Source organism: Aspergillus brasiliensis (assembly GCF_001889945.1).
Source record: "Aspergillus brasiliensis CBS 101740 unplaced genomic scaffold ASPBRscaffold_4, whole genome shotgun sequence".
Taxonomy (NCBI): domain Eukaryota; kingdom Fungi; phylum Ascomycota; class Eurotiomycetes; order Eurotiales; family Aspergillaceae; genus Aspergillus; species Aspergillus brasiliensis.
The window spans coordinates 1,170,202-1,198,198 of NW_027137445.1; the positions used below are offsets into that span (position 1 = coordinate 1,170,202).

Sequence of the window (27,997 nt, forward strand, 5' to 3'; positions counted from 1 at the left end):
CAAGTCACTCATAAGTATCTCTAAAGTGGTGCTCCCAGCAAAAGAGTACTCGAACGATACTTAGTCGGCCCAGCTCTCCACTCCACCTCCACCCGTCCCTCTCTGCCCCCTTTAACGTTAGTGGTCGACGAACCTCTACTAACCGCTTCCTCTTTTCACCTTAACTCTTCATGGTCAAGATTGTCTCCCTGCTTGGCCATTTCTTCCCCTTCTCTCTCCGTCCGGTTCCAATTAACCTGGCTTAACCTAATCTAACCTATTCTTTCTCCCCTTCTTCTCCCTCTCCCTCCCTCTCTTTCTTTCTCTCACGCCTCTTTCTCTTCCTTCCTCTTTCCCCTCCTTTGTCCTCCTCCTCTCCCTCTTTTCCATTCCTTATCCCAGCTCCTCCCCCTCCGAGGATCAGGACCGTTCGATATCAACACAGCCGCCACTCAAGGGAGTCACTTTCCTCGCTTCCACACTTCATCATTAGATTTTTCCAAATCTGAGATGTGCTGTAGAGCGTGAGAAATGCCCATCAATTGAGTTCGCGGAAGTAGTTGTGATCGATCCGTCCGATCTCATCTCCGCTGTGTTTCCCTCTTTTTAGTCGCAACAACACCCCCCCTATTCTAATATCCGTCCTTCCTTTCACCCTCACGCCGTTGTCGACCTCTAGAATTGCTACTGTTCTATCGACCTGCCACCCAGACATCTGGCAAGCAAACGAAAAACGGCAAAAAATCAACAGTCAGTCGTGATTTCACTACTGTTCTAACGCAACCATCGGAACCAAGGTTCGGAGACCGCCTGCATCCCAAAGGGGAAAAAGTAATCATTACGCAACCCACGTCTGTACATAATATAATATCTCCCCGTCAATCCCTTGAAAAAATACGGCAAATCCCGTCACCACCATGGGTAATTCTCTGAGAGACCACACCTCTTTCGTCCGTCCGTCCACTCGCGACCGGCCGTCAACGCGCGACCAAGGGGAGAACTCGCTTGTCGTCCCTAGTCGCACCTCCTCGCTTCACTCGCGCATTACGCAACCCATCCCTTCGCAAGCCAATACGAAAGCTTCTCAGCGAACCCCCAAGACTCTCACTCATGCCTACATGGTTTGCGGTGTTGGTCGGGAACCCTCCCAATGGGTCCGGGCTCCCGCGCCAGCGCAGGGAAAGATTGGTCATATGAAGGGAGCCGTGGGTCAGTTTTGGTTGCCGGAGATTCTGGGAAGCAGTCCCCGTCTGGAACAGGACAATGAAATCGCCAAGTCCTTGCATTCGGCCATGAGGGTATGTTTTCTGAACTCGCTGCCGTCTGGCAGAATGATGGTTAAAACTGACTGGCCGTAATAGGCATGTTTCCCTCACGATGTAGAGATCTGCACCGGCAAGAACCAGCCTCATTGCGTCCATCATGCCTTTGTTCTGCAGCAGGATTCTTCTCACACCCTTTACGGTATCGCCCTGCGAGTCTGGTCCCGGGCAGACGACAAGCGTGCGGAAACGATTCGCGAATTGCGCAAGAAAACAGAACCCGATTTCTACGATAACCCGGAGGAGACTTACTGGATCCCATACTGCCTGAGTTTCCTTTCCCGCTACCCACTGTACGACCTGCTGGGCGACTACCTCCGTGGCATGTGGATTCATTGGAACAAGGCCACCAACTTGTTCCACGCGGAGGAAGTTTCGCGGATCCTGAGCTTTCCCGCGCCCCGCCTCAACGACCTGGTTCGCATCGATATGAAGGACTACGCTCTCTGCTATCAGTTCCCATCATCCCCGACGGGCTTCCAGAACTTCTCCATGTGGCCCCTCTTCACCTGCCTGTCCATCCCTAATGTGGTGGGTGTTGTGGAAGCTGCCGTATCGCCGACACGTCGTATCATCTTCGTCAGTCACTACCCAGCCATGCTCACCATGGCTGCGGAAACCATCCGTTACTGCGTTCGCATTTACGAATGGAGTGGCCTGTATGTCCCAGTTGTCCACGCACGTCACATCAAGGATTTGGTTCAGGAACCCGGTCCGTACATTCTCGGTGTCACGGCTGAATGCCGGACGCTGTTCAACGCTCCCTCCGATGCCCTGGTGGTGGATCTGGACCGCAATTTTGTCCTGACATCGAGCCCGCCCGATGTTTTAAGCCCTGGTCAGCGCACCAAGTTCATCAACCGGTTAACCCAGGCCTTGAATGGTGATGTTTCACCCTCGGGTGTTCCAAACCACCTCCGTTCTGCCTACGCCGGTGGCAAGCTCATCCCCGCTGGGCAGATCATCGTGATGCGGGGTGAGGTTGAGAGCGTCCAGGATCCTTCTTGGTGGAACCAGGATGCTGTGATGAATGTTATGGACCATGTGTGCGAGAAATTGGTAAGTGATCCTATGGATGCAAATCATGGATGACCTTTTCCCACTAACGCCTTTTGTGATAGGGACGTAATACTGGCATGAAGGCCATCTTTGGCGGCTCCGTCAAGAAGCCCCTCATGACCAAGGTTTCCATGCGCCATTTGAATGAAATCGTGCGTGAGAGGAACCAGTACTCTCGCGACGCGATGGAAGCTTGGCAAGATTTCATCAACCTCAAGGGTCGCATGGACACCGAGCTGAGCAAGGTCACCAAGCGCAACAACTTCTTGGTTGAGGAGCTGGAGACCTGGAAGCAACAGGTTTGTTCCTCCCCGTATGTCTCGTTTGTAGTTCGGACACTAACCCCATGCAGTTCCTCAAGTTCCAGGCCTTCGCTGAGACGCTCACCAAGGAGACATCTGAGCTCAAGGTCAAGATTGAGAACCACAAGCGCGAGAACCGTCGTCTTACTGGTCTCATCGATCAGCAGAAGGACGATGTGGCTCGCCTCTCTCTTCGCCTGTCCGGTACGGAGAAGCAGCGCGACGATGCTCTAGAAGCCTTGGTGCTCCAGCAGGAAATTGCCGAAGAGCTCGAACGCGAGAGAAAGCGCAACCAGAAGGAGCTTGCTTCTTTGCAGCACTCGAATGCCTCCCTCACGCGGCAGCGCGACGAGGCCCAACGCGTGGTGCTGGGTCTCCGCAGCCTTATTAATGGCCAGACACATCACATGGAGCACATTGTTCGTTCGATCGGTAGCTCTACCGACCTGACTGAGCTGCCCGAAGCCGAGGCCGCTGTCGAGACCAAGGAGACCGGACAGGGTATTGAGACTCCCAGAGAATCTGCTGTCTCGTCGCGACGCTCGAGTGCCAATATCTCCGCAAGGAGCGTTGCCAACAATGTGAGCCCGGACTTGGAGCAACACCTCCTGAGCATGGGTAAAGGACACAACCGTCTTGCACGTCTTAGCATAACTGATGTTGCAGATCGCTACCTGCGTGACAAGACTGATGCTATTTCCGACATCATCCGCAGCATCAGCGAGCAGTGTGCTGCCGCCGTGGAAGGCCTACAGCTAGCTCAGGATGCTGAGGAAGATGACCTCCCTGCATCCGGCAAGGCAACCCCAAATGGAAGCCGCCTAACCATTGATGGGGCTCGTGGGCACTTGACACCGGCTGGTAGTGAGATGGGGGACGGCGACAACCACTCGCTGCACCCAGATCACCGGCGCTCTAGCGTTCCTCCCACTCCAGACCTGGTGCACAACCGGTCCAGCACATCAATGTCGATGGTCAGCAGCTCGACGTTCCCGGAGAGGTCGAGTCAACAATATGGGCCTGGCGAGATCCCGACCCGGATAGTCGAGGACGATGATGAGCGCGCTCATGAGACCGACGGTCTTGATGACCACACTGAGACAGGCACTCTGTCCAAGCAGGCCAGCGAGGACCTCATTCGGGCCGGCTCTTCCCGACTGGTTGCGTGAATTGTCTCTTTAGAACGACGATGCAACGCTTGATTTCGACGACTTTTGACGCGACGTCTGCTCCTACCATCTTGTCCGAATTAGAGCGAGTTGTGGCCACTCTTTGGCATTGATTTATCTGCCTTGAATTTCTTCGACCTTTCCCTGTTATTCCCACCTTTTCTTTATTCATTTGGAGATTCCCACTGTTTCTTTTTTCCTCTCCGTGATTCTACCCAGGCGTTATTCTCTTCAATTTCTCGGGAGCACCATGTGCCTCCAGTCGATATTCCACGGGACGGCTATATTGATTGCTTTGGTTATTCCCACCTGCCACCCCGTCTTTATACCATTTGCCTTCTTGAGAGTCTCTTGAGACTTCTCCCGCCTTGTAGTAGATCATTTTGGCTTCCACTTAGTGGGCCGACCCCTCATTCACCCGATTTCCTATCCTGTCATCCTCTGTTTCCATTTGTCCATACTTCTAGCTGTTGACTAGGGCGGCTTTGAAAGCTGCTATCTGGAGTGTCAAGAGATACACTGGATTACTTCCAGCCCATTCCCCACCGCACCACAAACCCTCTGCGGTCCTCTGAATGTAATTGCTGATTTACAAACCTTATTCGAATCCTATCTCTTCATTGTATAAAAGTATTTTGAGTAACCTGATACTATCATGTATACCCATTATGCCAATTTGCCCGGCACAAACGGATGTCCAGCACTGAGTCCACCACAGACAGCCCAAGCTTGTCCATTAACATAGCTACTCTCATCACTCCCCAGGAACAACGCCACCCGAGCCACCTCATCCGCAACCGCTCCCCGCTGCAAGGGATTCAGCTGCCCGACCTTGCGCTCCGTGCCTCGCGCCCGCGCGGCATCAAACACCGCCTGAGTCATACCCGTCTCAATCAACCCAGGACAGATCGCATTGACGCGAATCCCCGTCCCAGCCAACTGATACGCACACGTCTGGGCAACAGAAACAACCGCCGCCTTGGAAGCAGAGTAATCCGTCGAACCAGCATTAGAACGCAGGCCTGCAACAGAGGCTGTGCAGATAATAGAGCCCCCGGGGTATGGCTTCGCCTCTGAGGTACGCTTCATACCCTCGGAAGCATACTTGGCTGCTAGGAAGACACTACAACGGACCAGTTAGAATCCCGCTCCCGCTCAATACAGCAATGTAGATAAAATACTCATACTCACCTAGCCACATTCGTATTCAACGTCTTCATCAACTCCGACGCCGTAACTTCGGTAAAAATCTTCGGCTGGCCCACGGTCCCCGCATTCGCGAAGAATATGTCCAATCGGTTATACTTCTCCAGTGCATCGTGCACAACTGCCTTGACGGCTTCTTCGTCTGCGGCGTCGAATTGGCGGATGTGGACGTCTACACCGGGATACAAGGATTCGATCTCCCGCTTGTGTGTTGCCAGATGGCTGTCTGCGTAGTCGCAGATGTAGACGGCTTTGGCGCCGTTGTGGGCGTATTGGTGCGCTGCAGCGCGGCCGATGCCTGCGGGGGAGTTGGCTCCTATTCGTTATTAGCATGTGTTTTTATATGTGTGTATGTATGTGGCAGTGAGTAGCATGCTTGGGGAATAAGGGGGAGGTATGGAGGTATTTACCGGTTACAATTGCGACTTTGTCCTTGACTCGGCTGGTAGTTGATATGTTGTTAGATATGAGGAAAATATATAAAGAAGTTGTTAATAGACGTACGGTCCGACGGAATCGCCAGCAACTTGACGGATTCTAGGAATGTCCTCGAATTTGCCTGCATCTGGAATGCCTTCCACTAATTGCTGGCTCACGGCTTGGAGACGACGCTTGGCTACTGAGGACATGATGGAGAAGTATGAGACTTAGTATGGGGAATAGTACCGCGTCGATTGGGTGCACGGGTTGGAGAGATTGCTGTTATATTAAGCAAATTGACTTGAAGGACTGGGTAAGAGAGAGTAACAGATGGTCTTCACACCGACGGAGAATCAGCAATCAGCTTTACTTATTTACGAGGTCAATCTCCTCCATTTCAGCTCCAGAATGACGGCCGGTGGCTGCGGAGAACCGAGGCTAAGGGTCAGGTGACGGAGAGCAGCAGCCGAGGGAGGAATGTTTACTGCCTGAGGCATAGAACCCTCGGAGTTAAGGAATTCTTACCGCCGGAGATGAAGATCGACATTACCCTAAATTTCAGGCACCCAGGCCCCTATTACATAAGCGTGTGTTGGCGGCATGCCAAGTCACATGGCTGCAGCCACACGTCATGGTCCGATCGTTCGGCTCCCCAAAGCAGCTGGCATTCCAGACCCTGGCTGCTTGCTACTTTTCTCCTCCCTCAATTTTACCCCCGCGTTCTTGTTTATTCCTTGCCTCTGCCTCAGCATCGACCTCCTTCTTCCGCGGCTATACTTGCATTCTACCAGTTCATTTCTGTCTTGCGGTTTAGCGTGCGGGTGTTGTCATCATCTCCGGTTGCTCAGTTCGACGATCTGCCGCACAAAACAAAGTCGCAAACAGCGGAAACCGGCTTCAGGTAGCACAGCAAGACCACAAAGCTTAGAGGCTATAAAAAGATACACACGCCGGTGAACCTTCTTGATAAATCTTACTTTTCCTGTCTTAGAAACACGCAAAGAAGAAAAAACAAAGCATACATGAAGGCCGCAGTTCAAGTATCTGGCTCTGTTCACCGCCCCTCGAGTCATGGCGGAGTGCGATATCCCACAACTACCGCGTCGTTCCTCGTCTCGGACCTCCTCCTCTTCCCGGCGAAGTCAGAAGGCTAAGACTGTCCGTGCCCGTTCGCAAAAACGTAATTCGGCCTCCTCCAGTGCCACAGCCACCGACCTGACCTCGTTCCCTTCGCTTTCCCCAGACCGCTCCCCCGAGGGGTTCGTCGGCCAGCCGGCGCTGAATCGTGCGTTAACCAACGCCCTGCTGGAAGGTGAAGAAGGTGATGATAGTACGCCGGATGTCAGTCGAGATCGGAGGTCTACCTTGGCTAAGCTGACGGGTGGCTCGACCCCGAGCCCCGGCCGTGCTGCCCTGTTCGGGGATTCCGTGCCCATTCGTGACTTTCCGGGAGCGTTGCACCTGGCGGATGATTCTCATATTGAGCGCCTGATTGCGGGTACCGGTGCTGTTAAGCTGGTGCGACAGTTCGCCCGTGACTTGGCGCAGCGCGATGCGGAGATCTCGGCGCTGCGACAGCGGGCTGACGCCAGAGAGAGGGAGTTGAAGAGAATGCTTCGGGAGGTTTCGGTCTCAAATCAGGATATTGAGCGTCGACTCTATCGGGTGGAAAATTCGCCGTTAGGTGATGAAGCTGGTCAGGAACATGGTGGCAACACGGAACAGCCAGGAAGCTCCGCGTCCAGTATGCACGGACTGATGCAGCAGGCGATGATTGATGGGCTTGAATCCCATGCGCATGAGGAAGGGACAGACACCACTTCGAATGTGCAGGCTACTGTTCGAGGTCCCCAGCGTCTTGATAGCGATGCACGATCGGGCAATTCTAGCGTGGAGTCGGGAACAAATCGCAAGAGACATGGCTCGATCCGAAGTTGGCAGGAGTTTATCTTCGGTAATGCTACAGGTAGCCGGAAGACAAGTCGGGCGAGCAGTGTGATGGGCGAGGTCGAAGAGGAAGAGACCCAGCGCCAGCGGAATACTACCAACCCTTCTAGTCGCCGAAAAGCGCTGGACGAGCAATTGTTCCAACCTCCAGAAGGTCAAACAGGGCCTAGTGCGGGTGAAGTTGCCGGGAAACATCTCAACGCATCCACCGGCGGAGACGATGCCAGTACTCATTCACGCAAGTCCTCCAAGTCGCTATCCTCGTGGACGGTCAAATTATTTGCTGGGAACGCACAAGCGAAGGACGAGACCAGTAGTGATGACGGCCGCGGCAGAGCCTCGTCCACGAATCGGGGTAGTAGCAAAGGTGTTTCTCCTGCGCTTCCCCCTAATGCTAAGGGGCCTGTTTCAGCCATGGCCGCTTTGAAGCGGATCAATAGCAATACTAGCGTCCACAGTGCTCCTGGGCGGGCAACTGGGCCCAGCAGCATGGCGAAATCTGGCCAAATTAGTCGGAGGCAACCATCGGCAAGTGTCTCGCAGGGAACGAACGCGGACGCTACAGCTAAGAACGCGACCAACCTCGGGCCTGTTGAGATGGATGCCATCCTTCCTCTGGAATCCAGACCTCCTACTCTTTCTAACATGTACAACAACTACCAACCGGGCGAATTGCTAACTGACCGTTTTGGATTCATCTACGACCAGCGTCGAAAGAAACGACAAAGGGAGGCGAACGCGTACAAGAATGCCGGCGGCAGCAACCGGCTCAGCATTGCGGAAACCCTTAGCAGCTTACGGAGCGACGCTTCCGATGGTGATGATGCGTCCGACTCTTTGAAGCAACTAGAGCCAGTACCAGAGCCTCGGTCTTCGCCTGTGTCTGCGTCTCCCGAGACCCCAGAAGCTGGTACAGTCGCACTTCGGAGATGGCAAGATTACCTGAGAGTACCCACTGGACCGACGGAGTTGCTGTCGCATACGCCCTCAGCTGGTCCTATCGTATCGCTCACCACAGCAGGTGACAGCTCACCTCGCAATTCTGCCGTGGCCGTGGACAAGCGTGGCGCAGTTTCTGTCAATTCGAACGCTCAACCATCGGCATCTACGTCGACAGTAGTCGCAGATCGTCCAGAGTTTGCTGGGGTTTCCTCCGATGAGCCAGCCACATTCAGCCTGGCTGCAAGCGAGAACGAGCCGGTCAAATTGCTGCTCGAGCAATTGACGGAACTACATGATTCCTTACAACGGGACCGGACCGTGCGGTGGAACGAGTTTCTGCGCAAAGTGCGTGCAGAGCGCAGAAAAGACGGCGAAGCAGCCGCAGCCGCAGCCGCCACCTCCGACCGCGCGCTGCAGTCTGTCGATATGCCCGAGGCATCGCTGGCCGATGGCGAAGTTGTGGGTATATCTGGCCTAGGTAACAAGGGCAAAGTCGGCCGTGCCAAATGGCGCGAGTTCCGGGTCCTCGTGCTTGGTGGAATCCCAGTGGCCCTGCGGGCCAAGGTCTGGTCTGAATGCAGCGGCGCCTCTTCGATGCGTGTACCTGGGTACTACGATGACCTGGTGAAGGGCACCGGTGGCTCTGAACCTGATTCGTCGGTCGTCGCCCAGATTGACATGGACATTAACCGGACACTCACCGACAACGTATTCTTCCGCCGGGGCCCCGGCGTTACCAAGCTGAAGGAGGTGCTCCTGGCCTACTCTCGTCGCAACCCGGAGGTCGGCTACTGCCAGGGGATGAACCTCATCGCCGCATCTCTCCTGCTCATCACTCCGACGGCAGAAGACGCCTTCTGGCTCCTCACGTCCATGATCGAGGTGATTCTTCCCGAGCACTACTACGATCATGGCCTGCTAGCCTCCCGGGCCGACCAGGTCGTGCTGCGCCAGTACATCGCCGAAGTGTTGCCCAAGCTATCCGCCCATCTCGAGAGTCTGGGTGTTGAGCTCGAGGCCTTAACTTTCCAATGGTTCCTCTCCGTCTTCACCGACTGCCTCTCCGCCGAAGCCCTCTACCGCGTCTGGGATGTAGTCCTCTGTCTGAATGTAACCAGCGCCATCAACAGCCCTCCCACCACCGCCACCGCCAATGCTCCTTCCACCTCCACGACCGACCCCACCGACTCAGACCCCAGCGCCAGCGGCAACGGTGGCGGCAGCACATTCCTGTTCCAAGTCGCTCTCGCCCTCCTCAAACTGAACGAGCAACAACTCCTCACCACCTGCTCCACCCCGGCCGAACTCTACACCTACATCAACCACCAGATGACCAACCACGCCATCAGCATCGACGGCCTTATCCAAGCCAGCGACGCTCTCCGGAATGTGGTACGGCGCGAAGACGTGGTCGCCCGTCGCGCCGAAGCTCTTCGCGAGATGCAGGAATATCCGCGAGGTCGGCCGACCTCATCGGGGGATAGTTAGGGGCATGGCCGTCCCGAATGAAAATTATGTTATAAAGAAGAGAAGAGACAAAAGCATGAAGATGTCCTTATCTGCAACTCTATCCTTGCATGATATCCCATTGTGTTGATTGTGTCATATATCTTTGTCGGTATCTTACACCCCTGCCCTTATAGACGAATGAACTACCCCTTTTTTTGAGACGCGTGTACTGAACTGAATTTCATTGTAACGAACTATTTCAAAGGTACTAGCGCAGCGATGAATATTTATATGAGTTGAGCTTCTCTTGCATGTGTTTAATATATACTACTACAATTCCAATATCCCGTGGCTCCTCATTTGCCTCTATGATTTATCTGGTGAATTACTATATCTACGGAAGAATACTGAATTGATTAGCTCGCCCTTGGAAGAAAAAGAGAATAATACCTCGCCAACAGGGTCCCTCAATCATACGTGAATTCCCGGGTGGCGTTGACAACACAAAATTCGCAGGATCCCTCGGGAAGCGAGTCCTTGGCTGGCCAGTAACCTTCTTCCATGGCCGGGATGCCGGGCGCTGGACAGGGACAGGGACAGGCCGAGCCACGCCAACAAGGACTCGGAGTAGCGTCTTCCAAACTAAAGTTCCATCGTCTAGAATTCGCCGAGAGGAACCCACCAACGAGTTCCCGGGGTTCTCACACTCGGCTAACTCAATCATGATGATGGCCTGTTCTCCGGCTCTCCGCACTCCTCCACAACTCCTCCATATCCCTGTTGGGGGCGGCCCAATCCCCCGATATTTCACCGACGACCATGACGATCAACTTCCGTCTCACTCTCCGTGTCGTTTACGCAGTACTACTGGACACTTTTTATTGCGAACTTTCCATCATGGGGAGTCCCGGATGTCCCGCTTCTTTTCGGTTCAGAGAGACACTCGCCAAGACTCCAGTCGACTGGCCAAGAAACTAAGACACTTGGCCGGGGTGTCTGCAGGGTTTGTGTGTGTGGACTGTGGAGATATCTCCACGGGGTACTGGCTTCGAACGTATCCTGATCTGAATGATGAGAGAAATTTGCTCAGTGCACCGATGCACCGCATCATGGGGCATCGGTATAGATCCTGAGATATCATCAATGTAGAGTTAGTAGTATCCAACGCCTGCCATCTAGGCATCTACTTCCTAGTGAGGTTCCACGCCAATTCCCTGGTAGCTCTACAGAATTCTGGATGGCACGATTGCCACGTTCTTCTTTTCTCTCTGGAAGGTTTGAAGTGCGTCATTTAACTTTAACCCCACATGGATAGTCTTGGTGTCCCAGGCAGACTCTGTGCAAACATCGAATCAGGGCTTGAGTTGCGTCTTGGGCAGTAAGTAATGGTAACCCCATGCCAAGTCGATATGCTGATTATGGGCAGGTTGGCACAGCCCAGTCTTGAAGTACTTAGTGAGGGCTATTATCCCTCGGTGCCCACTGTCACTTTCGTCCATCCCTCTCCGTTCTTTGTTGATCAGTTCTTGAACTTCGGAAGACTCATACAGCACCGGCTATGTTGTTCAAACGTCCCCCCAATGAAAAGGGAGCTGCCTGGCCTGCCATCTTGGTCGGCTTGTTCGCCTCCTTTGGCGGCATTCTCTATGGCTACGATACGGGCACCATCGCGGGGATCCAGACGATGCCCTACTGGCTCGAGGAATTCAATCAACCTAACGAAGGCCGTATCTCCCTGATTGTTTCCATCTTGTCGGTGGGAACCTTCGTGGGCGCCCTCGCCGCGGGCCTCATCGCTGACATTACCGGCAGAAGATGGGGAATTATCATGTCAGTCATGCTGCCGTTTAATCTCGGTGTGGCTCTGCAAGTGGCTGCTACAGCGCAACCTCTGTTCATCGCTGGTCGCTTTTTCGCCGGTCTCGGAGTGGGATTAGTTTCGGCTCAAGGTGTGTATTACTTCCTCGAAAGAACAGCTTCGGTATGTATTACTGACACTGATTGATTGTATATAGTTCCCATGTACCAGTCCGAAACCCTACCCAAATGGATCCGAGGCGCAGTTGTGGGATGCTACCAGCTCTGCATCACAATCGGTCTTTTCCTGGCTGCCATCGTGAACTATGCAACTCAGCACCGGAACGACAGCGGTATTGACCTCATACATGTTTGGGTTGTTAGTTGATCAAAGGAAAACTTACACCATCACAGGAAGCTATCGCATCCCGCTTGCCATTCAATTCGCATGGGCGATCATCCTAGTAAGATCTCCCTCTTGGTACACTGCAATCTGAAAGAATCCCTATCTGACTTGGATAAAGGCTGGAGGCCTGCTCTTCCTCCCAGAGACCCCTCGGTTCCTGATCAAAAAAGGCGACGAAGCCCGCGCCCTGAAATCGTTGGTATTCCTTCGTCGCCTGAGTCCCGATGATCCAGCTATTGTCTCCGAGCTTGCCGAGTTGAAGAGCAACTGGGAGTACGAAAAGTCCCTCGGCTCTGCTTCATACATCGAATGCTTCAAGGGTACTACCGGTAAACGCACCATTACTGGAATTATCCTCCAATCGCTGCAGCAACTGGTCGGTATCAACTTCATCATCTACTACGGGACGAGTTACTTCGCCGACAACGTCGAAGGCCTGCCCGACTCTTTCATCCTGCAGGTGATCGTGAACTGCGTCAATGTCGTCATGACACTTCCAGGCCTTTGGGCCATTGACCACTTCGGACGCCGTCCAGTTCTGCTGATCGGAGCCTTGGGGATGGGTGTCTCCCAATATATCGTTTCGGCTTGCGGCGCTGCAACTCCCGTCACGAACTTTACCTCCCAATGTGTCCAGTTCGCGTTCATTTGCATTTACGTCTCGTTTTTCGGTAAGTGAACCAGGATAATCAATCAAGAAGTAGCCCTTGCTAATATTTCCCAAAGCATCCACATTCGGCCCCTGCGCCTGGGTGGTCACAGGAGAAATCTTCTCGCTGCAGACCCGTGCCAAAGGTCTTTCCATGACCACTGCTGCGAATTGGTTCTTCAACTGGCTTCTTTCCTTCATCACTCCCTACCTCACCGGAGCCCTCAAACCCACCCAGTCCAATGTCTTCTGGATCTGGGGCAGCTTCTGCTGGATTGCCTTCGTGTTCGTATACGCTATGATTTATGAGACGAAGGGGTTGGCTCTGGAGCAGGTGAATGAGCTCTATGAACATGAACCCAGGGCTTGGAAGAGCCCGGCTTACCGTGCCGAACTCCAACGGCTCTCTGTTTCTGATGCTCGGGACAAGGTAGTGGATGATGAAGAGAGGAAGCATTCGGTGTTGACTGTGGAGGATGTTGAGAAGGCTTGATTGGCAGTTCCCACAGTGGATGGTCTTCTTTACAAGGCTGTCGCACTTAAGGGGACTATAGACCTCGTTTATATGGAAATGTTTCTCCTTTCGAGTGTGATTGAAATATTTCTCAACGTCGGGTTAGGAGGTCACCGATAACACCTTAGCTATGTTCCCTTTCATCTTGCCTTCCTATAAAAAAACAAAAGAAAAAAAAATATTTTTTTGTTCCCCTCAAGACCACTGCTTGCCCTTGTGCAAATGAAAGAACACGATGTACATTCGACACCATACCTGAATGGCATACTTGAATTGGAACATGCTGTGCCGTGCCGTTCCTGAGGTGCCAGTCCAGTCACCCACATCCTTCCCTGGTCAGCATCATTCTACTACCAGTTAACCTAGTTAGACTCTCCTTCGTACTTTCAATCAACTACAGATGATCACAATCACATTCACTAAGCGATGCTGACGGACTCGTATAATATCCCCGAGCATTCCCCGGAGGAATCCCTTCCCCCGCAGCGCACCAGCCGGGGTTAACACCAATGGGACATAAGACTAGATCACTAATCATAAATAATAAATATAACTCATAACTATAGGACGTGTTGGCAGTTGGCAACTAGCAGTTGGCACGGAATGGTCGGATAGTCAGATAGTCCATAGGACAGGTGATTATCGAACATGATCAAGGTCGCTTAGCGGAAATCCCTCATTCATCGGTATTATTCGGGGCATTTGCATTTGCAGTTAGTTAGCTAGTTAGTGGTGCAGGATTCGTAGTTGAATATTGGCGCTGCTTCGAATGAGCCTATATGGATGTAAATTAAAGCTGTAGAGAGAAAAAGTTTCATATATTGTTTACTAGTTAGTCCACTTCCATCCAGGCTAACTATCCAATTAGTATTCAAAGATCTGAAACTGTGAAGAGTAGTTAACTAGCTCATTACACCGTAAACAAGACAAGTATATTAGACTATCGGTCTATCTAGATAGTAAAGTCAACTTGGAAGAAAGCAGGACGATCGAAATAATAAGGGAAGAACTTAGTAGCAGGGCAGACAGGGATCTTTATCCCGTCCCCAGCTGGACCCTTTAGTTCCACGCTCCCTTTCCACACCGGAGCTATATTGAGAAAGGCGCATGTGCAGTTTTATTCCGACCATCACTCGCCTTATTCGCCAGTATCCCACGTCCTGCCAGCCCAAAACGACATGGATGAACGACCCCCAACGAGCATTCTTCCTCGGAAACGAATGGCATCTATACTACCTATACAATTCCGCTTTCACCATCTCCAACAACCCCGGGTCAGGCGGGACCTCATGGTATCACGTCACAAGCACCGACATGGTCCACTGGACTCACCACGGGGTAGCTAGCCATCGCCAAATGCCAACCCAATCCGCGCCAACGGCGTCATCCTGGGTGACATCGAAACAGGCAGCGCCGTAGTGGACGCGGACAACACGGCGGACTTTGGTAAAGATACCGTCGTGGTCATTGTCACTCAGATGGCAGATGGGGGTGCAACAACAGTCGCTCTTCTATTCAACCGACAATGGCTTCAGCGTCTGCCCCGTACGATGGTAATCTAGTGCTGCCGAATCCAGATCCTGCTGCGAAACATGCTTTTTGAAATCCCAAGGTCTTTTGAGATGCTGAGGCAGGCAATTGGGTCATGTCTCACGGTAAGGATGACAAGATAGGGTCTATACCTCTCCAGATCTCAAGACTTGGAATTATACATCTTCTTTGACTCCGAACACGGGGGTCAACCTGGACCCCCTCGAGTGCCCTGACTTATATCAGATTGACCTAGACGGGGACTTTAAGGGGCACACTTGGATCCTGGCCGCAGGCGCCAAAGGAAGCACTGTGTATTGGTTCGGGAAATGGGACGGCAAGGGCTTCACTGCCACAGACGCGGAGCCGCAATTGATGGATAACGGGCCTGACTTCTACGCTACGGTCAGCTGGACTAACCCAAAGGATGATGGTATATACGGCAGTCGCTATGCAATTGCCTGGATGAATAACTGGGAGTACGCTAATTCGCTACCTACGGGGTCTTTGCTGGTCAGACCAGTATGGTTCGAGAGGTGAAGCTCCAGACCGTCAAGAATACTCCTACCCTTGTGAGCAAGCCAATAGTAGGGCATGAAGGGATTTACGATTCCGCCAAATCCGTGAGTAACAAGACAGTTACAACGGATCCAGAATCTGCATCTCTGCATCTCTGCCCAGCGACCTAACAGATGATGCGTACGTCATCCGCGCAACGATCTCCAAGACAAACGGCAGTGGCGACGGGAACGAAGTCCGCTTTCGCATCAAACCGACGGGTATTTAGCACCACCATTGGGTATAACTTCAACCAGTCCCAAGCGATTTTGGTGAGGGATTCCGACGGTTCTGCTACTGAGTCTATGCCATCGGATCCAAAGAAGGCATACGGCGCTGTGGCTACGGCACCGAATCCGTCGGGAAGCAACACCGTCAACCTAGAGATATATGTGTATTCGAACTCGGTGGAGGTGTTCGTGGACGACGGTGTGGCTGTGCTATCTCCGAATAAAGCGGCGAAGGGCGTCCAGGATGTGTCTGATGCCGGAAGCGTGACGTTGGTGTCATTTAGTTATCTGGGCATGAGGTGCAATTCCAAGCTGTGTGTAAACTGTCTTCTCATCCAATGCTGGGGTATGGTCAGATCAAGTAAGAAGACATGCAGAAATGGGGTAATCATACCACGATGTGCGAGAATTCGCGGCCATTGATTCCTGCATATCCTGAAACATAGTACCTAGTATCGCCCTACGCATAAGTTGTACATGTCACATTCGAAGCTAATGTGAACAGCTAGCTGTCAGTGTGCCCGACATCAATATCGGCCAAGTACTTCTCTCGTGAATCATTCGCAAATACCAAGACAGTATAGATGATAAACTAGCAGAATATAGCTCGTTCTTATTTCAAACTTATAAAAACATAACCCCCCAAGCGCATGGGATCCCCAGCGGATCAATGAAATCAACTCGTTGGCATCATCTCAGTGTCTTCTTTTTGGACAAGCAATCATTATCAGTCGGGGAGGGGTATCATTGCCATGGTAGGTAAATATCGACAGGAAATAGAAGGGGCTTGTTGAGGGGTCGAACGACAGGCAACCCGGAAGTCATGTGCAGTTAAATCAAAGCCCGGCCTTTACCTAGCCATGGGAAGTAGGTCGGGTATCCAAAACCGACTATTGTCCAGGACGGTGGTCAAATCAATTTCAGGCATCGTAGGCCGAAGACCAAGGTCCATCACATCGCGGGCCACCGCCTTGATCTGGTGCATAATGGTTTGCGAAATCGCCCAGGTCCGTCCCAGGGTCTTGAAAACGCCAATGGTGAGCGTCAGCCGGTCACGGCTGGGATCGGGCATCTGCCCGGCCTTAACAGAGCATGCGGCCAACTGCACCATGGAGCTGAGGACCAGCGCACAGATGAAGAAGGGTGTGTGCTTCACAACTGGCATGCGAATAGACGCCAGCGAGGAGATCTCGCTGGCTGCCTTCACCGCCTTCATGGCATGCGCATGATGCGAGAAGGCTGGGATGCTCAGCGGCCCGTGATGGCCGCAAATAACCTCCGCCGCCACCGCGGGGGAGGACAGCAGGTCAGATCGCGGGAAATGGAGGTAAATCGCAGAGCCATTGACAATCATCGTGGCTTGGAACATCATCTCATCGACTGACCCGTCCGGGCGCAGTAGTTCGGCCTTGTTCTCAGGGAGGTGGTGGAAGAAACTGGTAATCCGGGCGTCAATGGCCTCGACATGGTCCTGCTGGCCCTCAATCATGTCTTGAATAGCCACAACTCGTCCCAAAATGCGGACGGCCTCGATTCGGTAGGTGAATGAGGAGAAGTCCCGCTCCTCATCTGCAAAGACACGCTCGTCAAACTGCGCAACAGTGGGTGCCGGCGGAGGCGGGAGGGCATCCTGGTAGATGCGCTCCTCACACGGCAATGGTACCTCGAGCGGCCCAGAATTGCACCGGAAAGTCGGCTGAACACCCAGCGCAGTCAACATGCCTTCAATAATGAACAGCTCCCACCAGATACGCCTCAAGCTCTCTTCCCGCACCGGGTCGCCATGGCTGAGCATCGGCGCAGCTTCTCTCGTGTTTAATCCCAACTCAAACGCCAAATTAACAGCCGTCGTGACGCACTCGCCCGCCTTCTGCCGCTCATTGCGGGAATGCAAGACAATGGCGAGAAGCACCAGTGCCTGCAGCTTTTCGATGGACCCCTCCTGCTCCATCACGGACGACATCACCGTCGGCCTGTAGTTCTCACTGTTGGCGGCCGGAGTGAAGTGGGTCCCGATAAATTTGATGACATGCTCTAGGAACGCAGGCACGGGGTTGCGGTACAGGACACGGTGCGGCGGCAAGACCGGGTGGGAAGGATGGAAGTAGGTGTAGAAAATGTCGATAAGATAGCCATCGCCGGCAATGGTAGAGATCGATTCTGGGGTCATGGGGCTATTGGCGACACCGACCGGCTGCGAGTGCGAGGAGCCAGAATGATCTGTCAGAGCGGGACTGCCGGACGGTAAGGAGGAGGAGGAGGGCAGAGAAGTCGGCACGGGGGTGGTGGTTGCTGGCACCGCATACGACATGGGCATGTTACTCGACAGAGTCCAGTCAGAGGGCACATTGAAGTATTGGGGCTCGAATGAGGTCGACATGTCCACGGGGACCTGGTCGGGGGAGGATGGATTGGCTCGACGCTTCTTCGAGGGGCCCTTGTACCCGCGACGCGACGGAGTGTATTGACATTCCGACCCTGTCGCGGAACAGCGACCGCAGACAGGAGTCTTTCCGTCACATTTGAGGTGCTTGTGTCGACACAGCAAACAGGCGAGCAGCGACGGGCCCGAGTTTTTGGCCGAACCGGAGTCCTTGACGGCGACGAACGGGTTTTGCTGGAGACCTTGATCCATGTTGATGACGGAACAATCACTGATGGTTATTGACAATTAATACGATGAGGGTCTCATTTGCGCAATTCCAACCCCATGCAAAGAAAAAAAGGAGAAAGAGAAAGACTGGCAAAAATATTTCCAGCGGGATCAGAGCGATCAGCGACAAGATGAAAGCCAGTCAGGGAGAGAAGGTGGGAGAGAAAGGACGGCAGCGGAAGTTCGGTACAAGCGGGGGTGACGGCGGAAAGGAAGGTTTTATGGAAGCACAGAAAAGCGGACGGGAAGTGAAGTGGGGGGAAAAAAGAGAGAGAGAGAGAGAGAGAGAAGCAGGGGAATCAGACAGGAAATTAAGAGAAAAGACGATGGAGGCAATCGGAGAAGACCGAATTGATTTATTCGAAGGACGATGACTGGCAGGGAGAGGGGAAGATATTGATTAACTCGCTCGACTAGACACAACGGCGACACGAATCATGCATGAAAAATAAAAGAGACATACCACTTTTTCTTCTTTTTCTTCCTTTATTATCGTATTCTGCCCTTTTGACAGGCCGAAGGGTGATCGATCAGACCAGCCAGACGTTGCTTTAGCTCGAGTCTCCACCGACAGCCGCAGCGGCCAGCATTCTCACCATTCACACTTCGCGATTCGGAATGGCCGGTGAGGGTGGAGCTGCAGCAATCGGATGTGACACAGAGAGGGCGAGCGGCAACAAAGGAATGCGTTTAGAACAGCTGGTCTTGGAGGTGAGCAATGGAGTGTTCAGGGGGGGAGAGAATGAAAGAGATTTGGAATTGTTCTCTTGAAGTTGGACAAGTAGTAGTAGTTGATCGATAGTTCAGATAGATAGATAGATAGTTGTTGGTGATGGGTGATGGAGAAATGATGATGCTGTCTGAGCCGGTAACTTACGTACTGCAGCTATACCAAATCCCTACTAACTAAACTGGTAAACTGGTCAACTATCTACATACGTAGTAACTACCAGTTAACAAGCAAGCAATAACCACCTCCAAGAGCACATTCTCCTTCCTGTTCTTGCTCTCTCTACAGAATCTTGTTTCACTTTCCCTTAAACCAGGTAAGCTTTCCCATGGGACAGCCCATAAACCATAAACCATAAATCACCTTTTCTATGGTTCCAATGAAATCCTCCCACCCCCTAATCGGGTTATCTCTCTTCCCTCCTCCATCTCCGACTCAAGTATCAACGTGGCTTCCGCGCAACACACACACCTCCGTCATCGCACCAGCAACACTCTTTTCTCCCTCCTTTCTCTCCCTACCCAACAAACAAAGACAATTTGCCTGCTTGCTTAACTACTCACTTCTTTATCTCCCATTAACAAGTCCAATCCTCCAATTACGAAAACCACTAAAGCGCTAAACAAACTAATACCTCCTACTCCTCCACAATGATCACCGACGAAGAACTCCACCGTCTGGCCGTCTTCCTCGGCTCCTGCGCCATGATGATGATCGTTCTCTACCACTTCCTCGAGGTCAATGCGAAAGATGATGAAGAAGAGGTCAACGAGAAAACCAACAACAACAACAACGGCAAGCTATCTACGGGCGCATCCTCGTCGGCTGGTTCGACTACCGCGTGATTTGACTTTGGTATTTGGAAAATCGCAGGGGAGGAGGGTGTTATTATAATTGTCCGTTGATCGACGGATGGATTTGGCTTGGAACGGGTTGGTTTCTGATTTGCGATACTACATGTATGGTCCATTGTTCCTGGGCGCGCAACGGAGGCAACGAAAGGGGATGGCTGCAAAAGCATGGTGGAACACAACAAAGTGACGATGAATAGATACCCCGGTGGTCGTCGTCAATATAACTTCTTACTTCCTTTTTTTCTCACCCTTTCAGATGATCGGATTCAATTCGATGATCTATATGGTACATGGATGATGTTGCTATGATTTACAAAGGTGTATCTCGGAAGAACTGCATCCTGAATGCGAACACAGCACCGTGGCTCAAAACACTCGCTGAATCCCAATTCCCGCAATCGCCGCTGTCGAATGCCATGCCATGTCAAGCAAAAACCGCTGAAATTACATAGAACTACAAATAAAAGGAAGTGAGGGTATCACAGGTCACGGTGCTTCTAGGTCGCTGGCACCACCTCGTAGACATCTTCGTCATTGCTCAATCGCTCATTCCGCGCCGGGGTTGCGAGCTCACATCCCCCAGGGTCCAGTCCGACTCCAATCTGCTCCTTCAGTCGCTGGACCGCCTTGAGAATCTCCCGGGCTTTCTCCTGTTGGGTGTTATTCCCATGCACTCGATTGAAGGCACGGATCGAACTGTAACTGGCAGGGAAGATCAGTGAGTCTTCACTGTTGAACTGCGCGGTGTCTGGGATGCCCAGGATTCCAGGACTGCCGCTAGCATCGTTTCCCACTAGATCGCACAAGTCAAAGTTAAAAATCAATCACTGCTTTGAACAATTCAAACTAGTCGCAGGCTGAAAGAATGCTCAATCATCCAGCAGATGCTTTCTCACCAGTTACAGGCACCGTAGGCCCATCCCCAAGCTTCCATGCGATCGGTACCAGATGCTCCTTCTTCACATGTTTGAACAGAACTGCGGCAGGCAGAGCATCCGGGAACGAGCACCCCTTCCACGCGCAATTGAGTGTCTGGGATACGTGCACCTTGAAGACATGCTTCTTCAGTCCATCCAGGTTATGCAACTGGGCCTGGCAGTTCGTCCATTCACATGCAAAAACTGGATACGGGACCGACGACGACATGGGCGGTTGCTGGGGCTGCTGGGGCTGCTGCCGCGCCTTCGAGCTGCCCGGGGGTCGACCCGGTCCTCTTTTGCCCGTCATCGGCGTCACTCGTGTCGTTGTGGTAGGTAAAGTTGATTGGGATGGGGGTTGAGGGGTCGACGGTGGTTGCGGCCGCGTTTGTGGTAGCGGGGACGCTGATGCAGCAGGTGGGCGGTTCTGTAGCTGAGGGGCAGCCTTGAAGAGACTAACGGGCGGACCCGGCACCGGCTGACCCTGCACAGGTTGCGACGGCGGATATTGTTGCACCGGTTGTGATGGGGGAAGTGGTGGCGGTTGCCGGGCTTGTGGTGGAGGGGGCAGACTGGTGTTAGAGTTGTTGGAGTTGTTCGGAGGGACAGGCAGTGAAGGCGCGGGACGCGGCCGCGGCTGCGGCTTTGGCGGTCCTGGGTCACGTGGTCCCCGCGGATCGACCAGATCCCAGCGAAAGGTCGACAGGTCTGATGAGGTGTCAACATGAACGAAAATGTCGCGCAAGCGAAGAAGATGATGATTTAAGGCCTCCTCCGTTGGATGGCGGCCCGCTGCAATGAGGACGTCTCTGGCAATCGTCTTTGGATCATAGATCATCTTATCGACGGCGTCTTCCTCGCGCAGCGGCGTAACGATATCGGCACGCGATTTCAAGTGATTTTTGGGTGCAGGGGAGCTGGTGCCTGTTGTCTGCGGTGAATAATTGTAGATAGCGAGCCCTCCAGCTGGAGGGTTTTCAGCAGGCGCTCTTGCGTAGCCCGGCAATGATGGTCGCCCAGAGGTTATCCGACGTCTCTTAGCATCATGACCGGGCTCACTACCATCTCCAGAGCTATTTGTCTGTTGCGTTGTAACTCGTGAGGTTGTGTTCGTTATCTGCGTAGTAGGAATAGGAGGAGGCGCCGAATTCGACGGCTGGGTCACTGGAGGAGCTGAGTTGGATGTCTGAGCCGGGATTGTCGGAGTGGCATGCGAACTCGTTTGAGGTGCTGTCATTGGAGAATATGAAGGATGTGTAGTGAATGCCTGCGTCGGTGGCAAAGGTGAAGGACGCGAATTGGGAGCCTGTGCTGGTGTAGGTGGCAGTGTTGGTGGGGCTGTATTCGACGTCTGCAGTAGCAGGGGCGAAATGACAGCATTCGAGGACTGGACATGAGGCTGGCTCGAGGGTACAGGGCCCGACGTCTGAGGCGGGGCCGGTCTGGGCGATTCTTGAGGGGCTGAATGTGGCGCTGGATATGAAGCTGGCTGATACCCTGGAGGCGGGCCTGGATTGGACAACTGAGGTGCCGGTCGAGACAGTCGAGAGGGGGGCTTATAACCTGGTGGAGGACCAGTTCTGTGTGTTTGTACCGGCTTAGGCAACTGATGCGCGCGCTTGTATTCCTGCGAAGGAGGAGGCCTCGGCGACTTGGATGGCAATGACTTCGGTCCAAAAGGAACAGCAAATCGAGACGAGCTTTCGGCATGCGAGCCCGGGGGCGGTGCCACGGTGGAAGCTGGGGGGTGATGAGACTGCGTCTGGTGGATTCGAGGAGTATTGGAGGAAGCATTGGAGGGGTGGTGTTGGTTTTGCGGAAATGTGCCAGGCCTCACATCCCTCTCGTTTGAATACTGATACCCATGAGATCCGGCAGAGCCATTGTGGGCGGCTGTGTAAGACGATGACGGGGCTACGGCAAAGTAGGGGTTCGACTGGTAGAACGCTGCGTGATCATCGACACCTTGGGCTTCTGGGTCATATCCATGGTGTAGGTAACTTTCCAACCACTGCAAGTCTTCGCTTGACATCTTGCGCGGCTGGTGAAGCAGATGGGTATTAGGGAGTCTGGCGCCAATCCTGCACCGTCACCATCATTCCTGGCGTGCAAGTCAAAGAAGATATAAAACTAATCCAGAGTATCTGTCCCAAGCTGGCCTCAATGTGAGCGCATCAACCAGCAAAAGAGCCTCACAGAGAAATCATGCGAAATGGTCGGCGTGACGCGACCGCATCGGAAGACGAATTGGCAGCGCGCATGAAAGAGGCACGACGATGCAAATTCCCCACCGCCTGACGCGGGCGGTGAATCGCAATTCCCCGTTCCTTTTCAGGAGCTACCCTTCACGCTGGCCAATCGGAAGTGAAGATCAGCATTAAGCGGGGCATCACGTGACGCACATTTATCAAGCTCGACTATTTATACTGCTACTTCTCGACTTTTCTTGTGATTCTTGAGGTGCAGTAAGCTGGACAAGATGCTTTGTACACCACAACCAACAGACGCACTCATCTGAGATGATCGCCGACACACAGTCATCTCTGTGCTCTTCGCAATCTCGACTTCTGCCTGTGGAAGCTCCTCATCCCTGAGCCAGGAAATCATGAGCATTGCCAATGCTTCACTCTTGCAATTCATGTTTCGTTGCAAGATGGGTAGCATTGGCTAGCCACCCATGATACATTGCATATAACACTTCCCAGTTCTTTTGACGACACGACTATGACTCTCGAATACCCATACTTTAGTTATCTCAACGCGCCAGATTATCTCCTCATCAATCCCATCCCTTAGGACGGACTACCATGGTTGAAGAGGTATACGGCTGGCGCAGAAGAAATTGCAGAAATGCACCTAAATCTAGACAAAGTCTAGATCGCGTTCTGCCTCGCTTGCAGACCCGCACTGAGCATATCGCAAGGACGCTGCGGGTTTGAGAGTGAGATACATGCTGTGTAGATATATAACTATGTTAATTTATGTGAACATGAAGATTATAATGAAAAATGATACTTTTGATTGAACTTCTGTCTATTATTGAGTGAAGTAAGGTGCCTTTTAGTCCTTGTATATTGGTAGTATATTGAGTATGAGTCGCGTAAGTAGTACATATGGTGAGATCGTTGATCCAAGGCTTCCTGGCAGTCAGTTACATATGAAAGGCTTATCTATGTCATCTGGCTGCTACTGCTACTAGCTAGTAGAGTTCACTCGCTTCGATGTACACGAACGTGTTTAATCTCTCGACTGCTAAGTAGTGTGGTTAAGACTACAGATACTAATCCATCAAGATTGCCTGCACCAACATCCACACCACTCTTAGTCGAAAGACACGCTAGACGTGATCACATTGGGCTATCCCCGATTAAATATAATAGCTAAGAATATGAACCAGCCGCAGTCATCATATCATACAAACGAACAGAAAGCATATGTCCCGCTCAATTGGCCGAAAACCAGACAATCGTAAGCCGTTCTCAGAAGCCACCATCAACATCAACAATCACCGTGAAGACAAAGATAAGATACACACACACCATCGCATCCGCATCAAACCATATATCCACCCAGACCACCAACTAACTAGTTACCTACTGACTCTGACCAACACACCTCCCCCAAGCGGGCAATCCACACCCCATCCCCACAAACAGATACACCAAGAACACCACCACAACAGCCAACAAAACCATCAGCTTGATATTCTTCCACCACATACGTCTCCTCAACCCACGACTCCTGATGCGAAAGTCATGCGCACTCCCACCCAACCGATCCGTCTTATCGACCAGCAGATCAATCCGCTCGCCTCTCTCCAAGACCCGCTCAATGTTCTCCGTCATGATGTTCCGTACGCTATCGATTTCTCGACGCGCCGAGGCCAGCGAATCCGCCGGCGGGGCCGTATTGTACGTTTGCAGCAGCGAGCGAAGCTCATTGTTGAACGCGGCGCAGCCGTAGGCCGGGAGAGCGGAAAAGTCCGTGCTGGAGGGAGAGTAAGTGGTGAGGAACTTGCGCTTGATTTCGAGGAGGAAAGCGAAGGGGATGCGGCGGCCTTGTTCGGCGGTCGCGACGACGATGTAGCTGAGGGGTGCGTAGGAGTTGGGTTCGCTCTGGCGGGGGTCGTCCGAGGTGCTGGGGGTTGTGGGCGAGTCGGCGATGTAGTGCACGAAGAGACGCTCGTGGGTGTAGGTGAGCTTTTGCGGTTGGTCGTGGCTGATCTTCGGCAGGATGATGGAGGCGAGGGACGAGGCGGCGGTCGAGGATGTACCGGGGGAGGAGTGTTCGGCGAGGATGGTTGTGCGGTGGGCGATGCAGGAGCTGTATATGTGTGAGTGGTTAGTTGATGATGCTATTAATGGATGAGAGAAGGCAGTGGAACGAAGTAGATGTCGCGGTGTGCTGCTGCTCAGCTGGTGTTTGGGTAACGTACTAGAGCAGGAAGCTCGATGGCTTCGATGAGGAGGCGGCCATGATGAATGAATGTCGCGATTAGATACTCAGTTCGCTATACAAGACGGAGAAAAGTGTAGGATCGATCTGCGCCGACGAGTCCGGGCCCCTGCCTTGGGCTGTGGAGGAGGGATTAATGCGAGGGATTATTTGGCGATAAGATCACCGCTCCGTGACGTCGCCGCTCAGACGGTTAACTCCCCGGATTCTGTCACGTGATGAGTACTTTACTACAGCGTATAGCGGATCATAACTACTCCAGTGTGTGGGATTGGTGATTTACTATTTTGAGCATCCATAGCAATGAAGATTTATTCAACACAAATTCTCTTAAAATAAATTCGGTACAGCTTATGCCCCGAGGGACATGTGCTCCAGCATCTCCGAAGCCTCCTCAACCGGCCCACCCTGACTCGGTGTGCCCATGATGACCGTGTCATTGTCCTCACTATCAGTATCGAAGCAGTCATCAAGGTCGTCCGCTGATGTATCCAAGTCCACGAAAAGATCACCTGTGTCGGTGGGCGCCTCACCCGGGGTTGGTTCATGGCTTTCATCTGCCATGACATGCCCCTCTGAGGAGTTCAAGCTGAGGACGTCCGTCCAGTGGCTTCGCGTGGCCTTATGAGACGCGCGTTGGACAGTACTCTGATACTCGCTTGGGGCGATAGTGGAGTACGAAGTGGTTGATGGGACAGTACTTCCCGTGTGGATTGCTGGTCCTGGCGTGGAAAATCCACCCGTCTCGAGATTCGGTATTCCTTGATCAGTGAAAACGCCGCCGGTTCCATCATCATTACCCCCGGCCCACAGCGGAAGGTATTTCAATTCATTATCGGTAAGACAGGTGATGGTATCGGTGAGATGAAAGTGCGCTCCGTGTCTGCAGCCCTCCGCCATGCTCTCGGAAAATTCGTCCAAGTATGAGCGCACTTGCTGGAGGAAGTCGAATGGATTGAAAATAAATGGCGCGGGGCTATGAGTAACAGTTCCTTTTAGATGATAAGTCAGCCTCATTGTCAGAAGATGGGCTTGGATGGATTATACCTCGCCTCTCCATAAATATGACGTCTCCGGCTTTACGATATCCAAAATTTGGGCTATCAATGTCAACGTGGTTATTAAACTGATTGACTGCCAACAGAACCTCTTCCAAGGATGTATATGAGAGCTTTGCCTTGCTTTCGGCCTGGAAGGGGTAGAGATGATCTCCCAAGTCGGCGATTGTCTTATCCTGAAATTCACTGTCGAGGCTTGCCAAACGGTCGTTATGCTTCTCGGTTCTGAGCGTTCTCCAGAAGGTTTTGCTGATGACGCGCTCTATATAACGCATTTCACCATAAGCGTTGGCGAATTTCTGCGTTGGGTAGTCGTGAGAATCAATATTACGGCTTGTTCTCGCGGCCCAAGTGACACCGGGTCTGGTCAAATTGGTCACGATGTGTCCCCGCACGTATGATTTCAGCAAGCCGATTAATTTTAACGCATATGGACAATATTCGGTACAATCGTCAGTGTGGAGTGAGATATCCATTGTAGACGGTAGTTGCAAGAGCCAGTGCATTTGTGAGCCGGTCAATTGTATGAACTCGTCAAGAATGCGATCCACGAGGCTTTGGCTTGCATACTCTATCCGTTGACGATCTTCGTCATCCAAAGGCTCGCGAGATCGGCCGTGGAAAGTTACCTCTGGCCACTGAAGTCTGGGTTCTTTACCCGCATTGGCTAGACGTAACAGAGCTTCCTCTCCCACAAGGACAGCGAAAGAGTCCTGACAAAGGTAGTCACACTCGATACCACGAGCTATTCTGTATGCAATCTCGGGGTGAAGCTCAATAAAACGAGTATTCGTCCTCTCATAGATCCAGGTCAGAATATGGATGTTGATATGCCCTATGCTGGCAATGCCAAACACCTTGGCCAGTGCAAAGAAGGTCCAGAGCTTGCAAGGCGTATCCAGACACGGGCTAAGATGTCCTAGAGCTTGCAGAATGTGTACGATTCCCGTGCGATGACGGGAATCCGAGTACTCAGAGGGAAGACCCGAGTCCAGACAGCCTTTCTTGGCTTCGAACCCTTCGTCTTTGCCGACACAAATCTGAGGCAATAGCCAACGATCTGATGCGCGAGCCCAGGTCCGTATACCCATTGGGCATGATAGTTCAGTGGTGAAAGCCACTGCGTCGTCATCCATTGATGGAGGGGTAAGGTCAATAACGTATTTGATTCCATTGGGTAGCTTTCCCTGGAACTCAGCACGCTTGATCATGCGAGCTTGATTCCTCGGCTTGAAGAGCTTCTTGAAATAAGGAGAATCTGTGTCCAAGAGACTGCGGCTGTGAATATAATGGGGAATGGACGCTCCAGACTGCGGTTGCAAAGACCAGGTTGGCTTGTACGATGGAGGGTCGATGAAGACAAGGGTGTCGGCACCTTCAAAGCGAAGAACACCAGGCTTAGAAACATCCTCTACCTCATCGAGAATCGGCCCGGGGCTCGTGATGGCATCGGTTTCCTGGAAGTTGTACGCCATCTCATCGTCGGCCTTGTTCTGAAGTCACTTTAGTACTGCCCGTTTTCAACTTTAGCTTGTTAGGATGGCACACCTTCTGATGGAGATGGACAGCAGAATAAGAAAGGGGATCAGTAGAGTAGACGTGAGACATATTAGTCGTTATCAAGGCACCGAGTTTACCTTCTGCCTGCGAACGAAGTGGTGGTGGGTACTCTATGATCGCTAGTATGACACAGACCTTCACAGCCTCAGTCAGCCTTACCGTTTCGCCGCTGCCTGGGAGTAGCAGAAACTAGGTACCGTAGATCAGAGCTGCGCCCGATAGATGAAGAGGGAGCGAAAAGAAAGAGAAAAGTTTTAGAGAGGGATAAGTGAATGATGTATTCCCACACTC

At 52.5% G+C, this 27,997-nt stretch overlaps 11 protein-coding genes across 11 annotated transcripts; 6 read left to right on the forward strand and 5 right to left on the reverse strand.

The window, feature by feature from the left end:
• Positions 1 to 896: 896 nt before the first annotated feature.
• ASPBRDRAFT_122420 (DENN (AEX-3) domain protein) lies at positions 897 to 3,831 on the forward strand (the record flags this gene model as incomplete). The annotated part of the gene is made up of 4 exons (XM_067617513.1): positions 897 to 1,277; positions 1,341 to 2,360; positions 2,423 to 2,659; positions 2,713 to 3,831. 4 exons carry the CDS (start codon positions 897 to 899, stop codon positions 3,829 to 3,831), a joined length of 2,757 nt encoding a protein of 918 aa, XP_067480713.1.
• Positions 3,832 to 4,497: 666 nt separating this feature from the next.
• On the reverse strand, positions 4,498 to 5,666 carry ASPBRDRAFT_194414 (SDR family NAD(P)-dependent oxidoreductase; the record flags this gene model as incomplete). Its single annotated transcript, XM_067620748.1, has 4 exons — positions 4,498 to 4,954; positions 5,023 to 5,353; positions 5,448 to 5,479; positions 5,542 to 5,666. The coding sequence occupies 4 exons, from the start codon at positions 5,664 to 5,666 to the stop codon at positions 4,498 to 4,500; spliced, it is 945 nt and encodes a 314-aa protein (XP_067480714.1).
• A 462-nt stretch (positions 5,667 to 6,128) lies between these two features.
• Positions 6,129 to 10,160, forward strand: ASPBRDRAFT_41155 (TBC domain-containing protein). Its single transcript, XM_067624500.1, has one exon. The coding sequence runs from the start codon at positions 6,529 to 6,531 to the stop codon at positions 9,832 to 9,834; it is 3,306 nt and encodes a 1,101-aa protein (XP_067480715.1). The 5' UTR covers positions 6,129 to 6,528; the 3' UTR covers positions 9,835 to 10,160.
• A 750-nt stretch (positions 10,161 to 10,910) lies between these two features.
• ASPBRDRAFT_174167 (sugar porter family MFS transporter) lies at positions 10,911 to 13,614 on the forward strand. Its single transcript, XM_067619769.1, has 6 exons — positions 10,911 to 11,173; positions 11,222 to 11,744; positions 11,811 to 11,945; positions 12,007 to 12,056; positions 12,117 to 12,669; positions 12,725 to 13,614. Exons 2-6 carry the CDS (start codon positions 11,354 to 11,356, stop codon positions 13,138 to 13,140), a joined length of 1,545 nt encoding a protein of 514 aa, XP_067480716.1. The 5' UTR covers positions 10,911 to 11,173; positions 11,222 to 11,353; the 3' UTR covers positions 13,141 to 13,614.
• Positions 13,615 to 14,806: 1,192 nt separating this feature from the next.
• ASPBRDRAFT_28705 (uncharacterized protein) lies at positions 14,807 to 16,035 on the forward strand (the record flags this gene model as incomplete). Its single annotated transcript, XM_067622545.1, has 5 exons — positions 14,807 to 14,816; positions 14,852 to 15,170; positions 15,215 to 15,314; positions 15,507 to 15,840; positions 15,989 to 16,035. The coding sequence occupies 5 exons, from the start codon at positions 14,807 to 14,809 to the stop codon at positions 16,033 to 16,035; spliced, it is 810 nt and encodes a 269-aa protein (XP_067480717.1).
• Positions 16,036 to 16,329: 294 nt separating this feature from the next.
• ASPBRDRAFT_122030 (Zn(II)2Cys6 transcription factor) lies at positions 16,330 to 18,114 on the reverse strand (the record flags this gene model as incomplete). Its single annotated transcript, XM_067617483.1, has 2 exons — positions 16,330 to 17,713; positions 17,807 to 18,114. 2 exons carry the CDS (start codon positions 18,112 to 18,114, stop codon positions 16,330 to 16,332), a joined length of 1,692 nt encoding a protein of 563 aa, XP_067480718.1.
• On the forward strand, positions 18,049 to 18,531 carry ASPBRDRAFT_41158 (uncharacterized protein). The gene has a single exon (XM_067624501.1). It carries the CDS (start codon positions 18,159 to 18,161, stop codon positions 18,504 to 18,506), a length of 348 nt encoding a protein of 115 aa, XP_067480719.1. The 5' UTR covers positions 18,049 to 18,158; the 3' UTR covers positions 18,507 to 18,531.
• Positions 18,532 to 19,512: 981 nt separating this feature from the next.
• On the forward strand, positions 19,513 to 20,168 carry ASPBRDRAFT_194419 (dolichyl-diphosphooligosaccharide--protein glycosyltransferase subunit 4; the record flags this gene model as incomplete). Its single annotated transcript, XM_067620749.1, has 2 exons — positions 19,513 to 19,690; positions 20,035 to 20,168. 2 exons carry the CDS (start codon positions 19,513 to 19,515, stop codon positions 20,166 to 20,168), a joined length of 312 nt encoding a protein of 103 aa, XP_067480720.1.
• Positions 20,049 to 22,901, reverse strand: ASPBRDRAFT_504530 (putative C2H2 finger domain protein). The gene is made up of 3 exons (XM_067626547.1): positions 21,852 to 22,901; positions 20,613 to 21,797; positions 20,049 to 20,509 (listed from the first exon to the last, which is right to left on the reverse strand). Exons 1-3 carry the CDS (start codon positions 22,663 to 22,665, stop codon positions 20,214 to 20,216), a joined length of 2,295 nt encoding a protein of 764 aa, XP_067480721.1. The 5' UTR covers positions 22,666 to 22,901; the 3' UTR covers positions 20,049 to 20,213.
• Positions 22,902 to 23,835: 934 nt separating this feature from the next.
• Positions 23,836 to 25,236, reverse strand: ASPBRDRAFT_149099 (synaptobrevin family protein). The gene is made up of 2 exons (XM_067619301.1): positions 25,069 to 25,236; positions 23,836 to 24,956 (listed from the first exon to the last, which is right to left on the reverse strand). Exons 1-2 carry the CDS (start codon positions 25,107 to 25,109, stop codon positions 24,227 to 24,229), a joined length of 771 nt encoding a protein of 256 aa, XP_067480722.1. The 5' UTR covers positions 25,110 to 25,236; the 3' UTR covers positions 23,836 to 24,226.
• A 117-nt stretch (positions 25,237 to 25,353) lies between these two features.
• Positions 25,354 to 27,979, reverse strand: ASPBRDRAFT_41160 (uncharacterized protein). Its single transcript, XM_067624502.1, has 4 exons — positions 27,904 to 27,979; positions 27,695 to 27,841; positions 26,136 to 27,639; positions 25,354 to 26,080 (listed from the first exon to the last, which is right to left on the reverse strand). The coding sequence occupies exons 2-4, from the start codon at positions 27,752 to 27,754 to the stop codon at positions 25,440 to 25,442; spliced, it is 2,205 nt and encodes a 734-aa protein (XP_067480723.1). The 5' UTR covers positions 27,755 to 27,841; positions 27,904 to 27,979; the 3' UTR covers positions 25,354 to 25,439.
• Between the last annotated feature and the right edge of the window lie 18 nt (positions 27,980 to 27,997).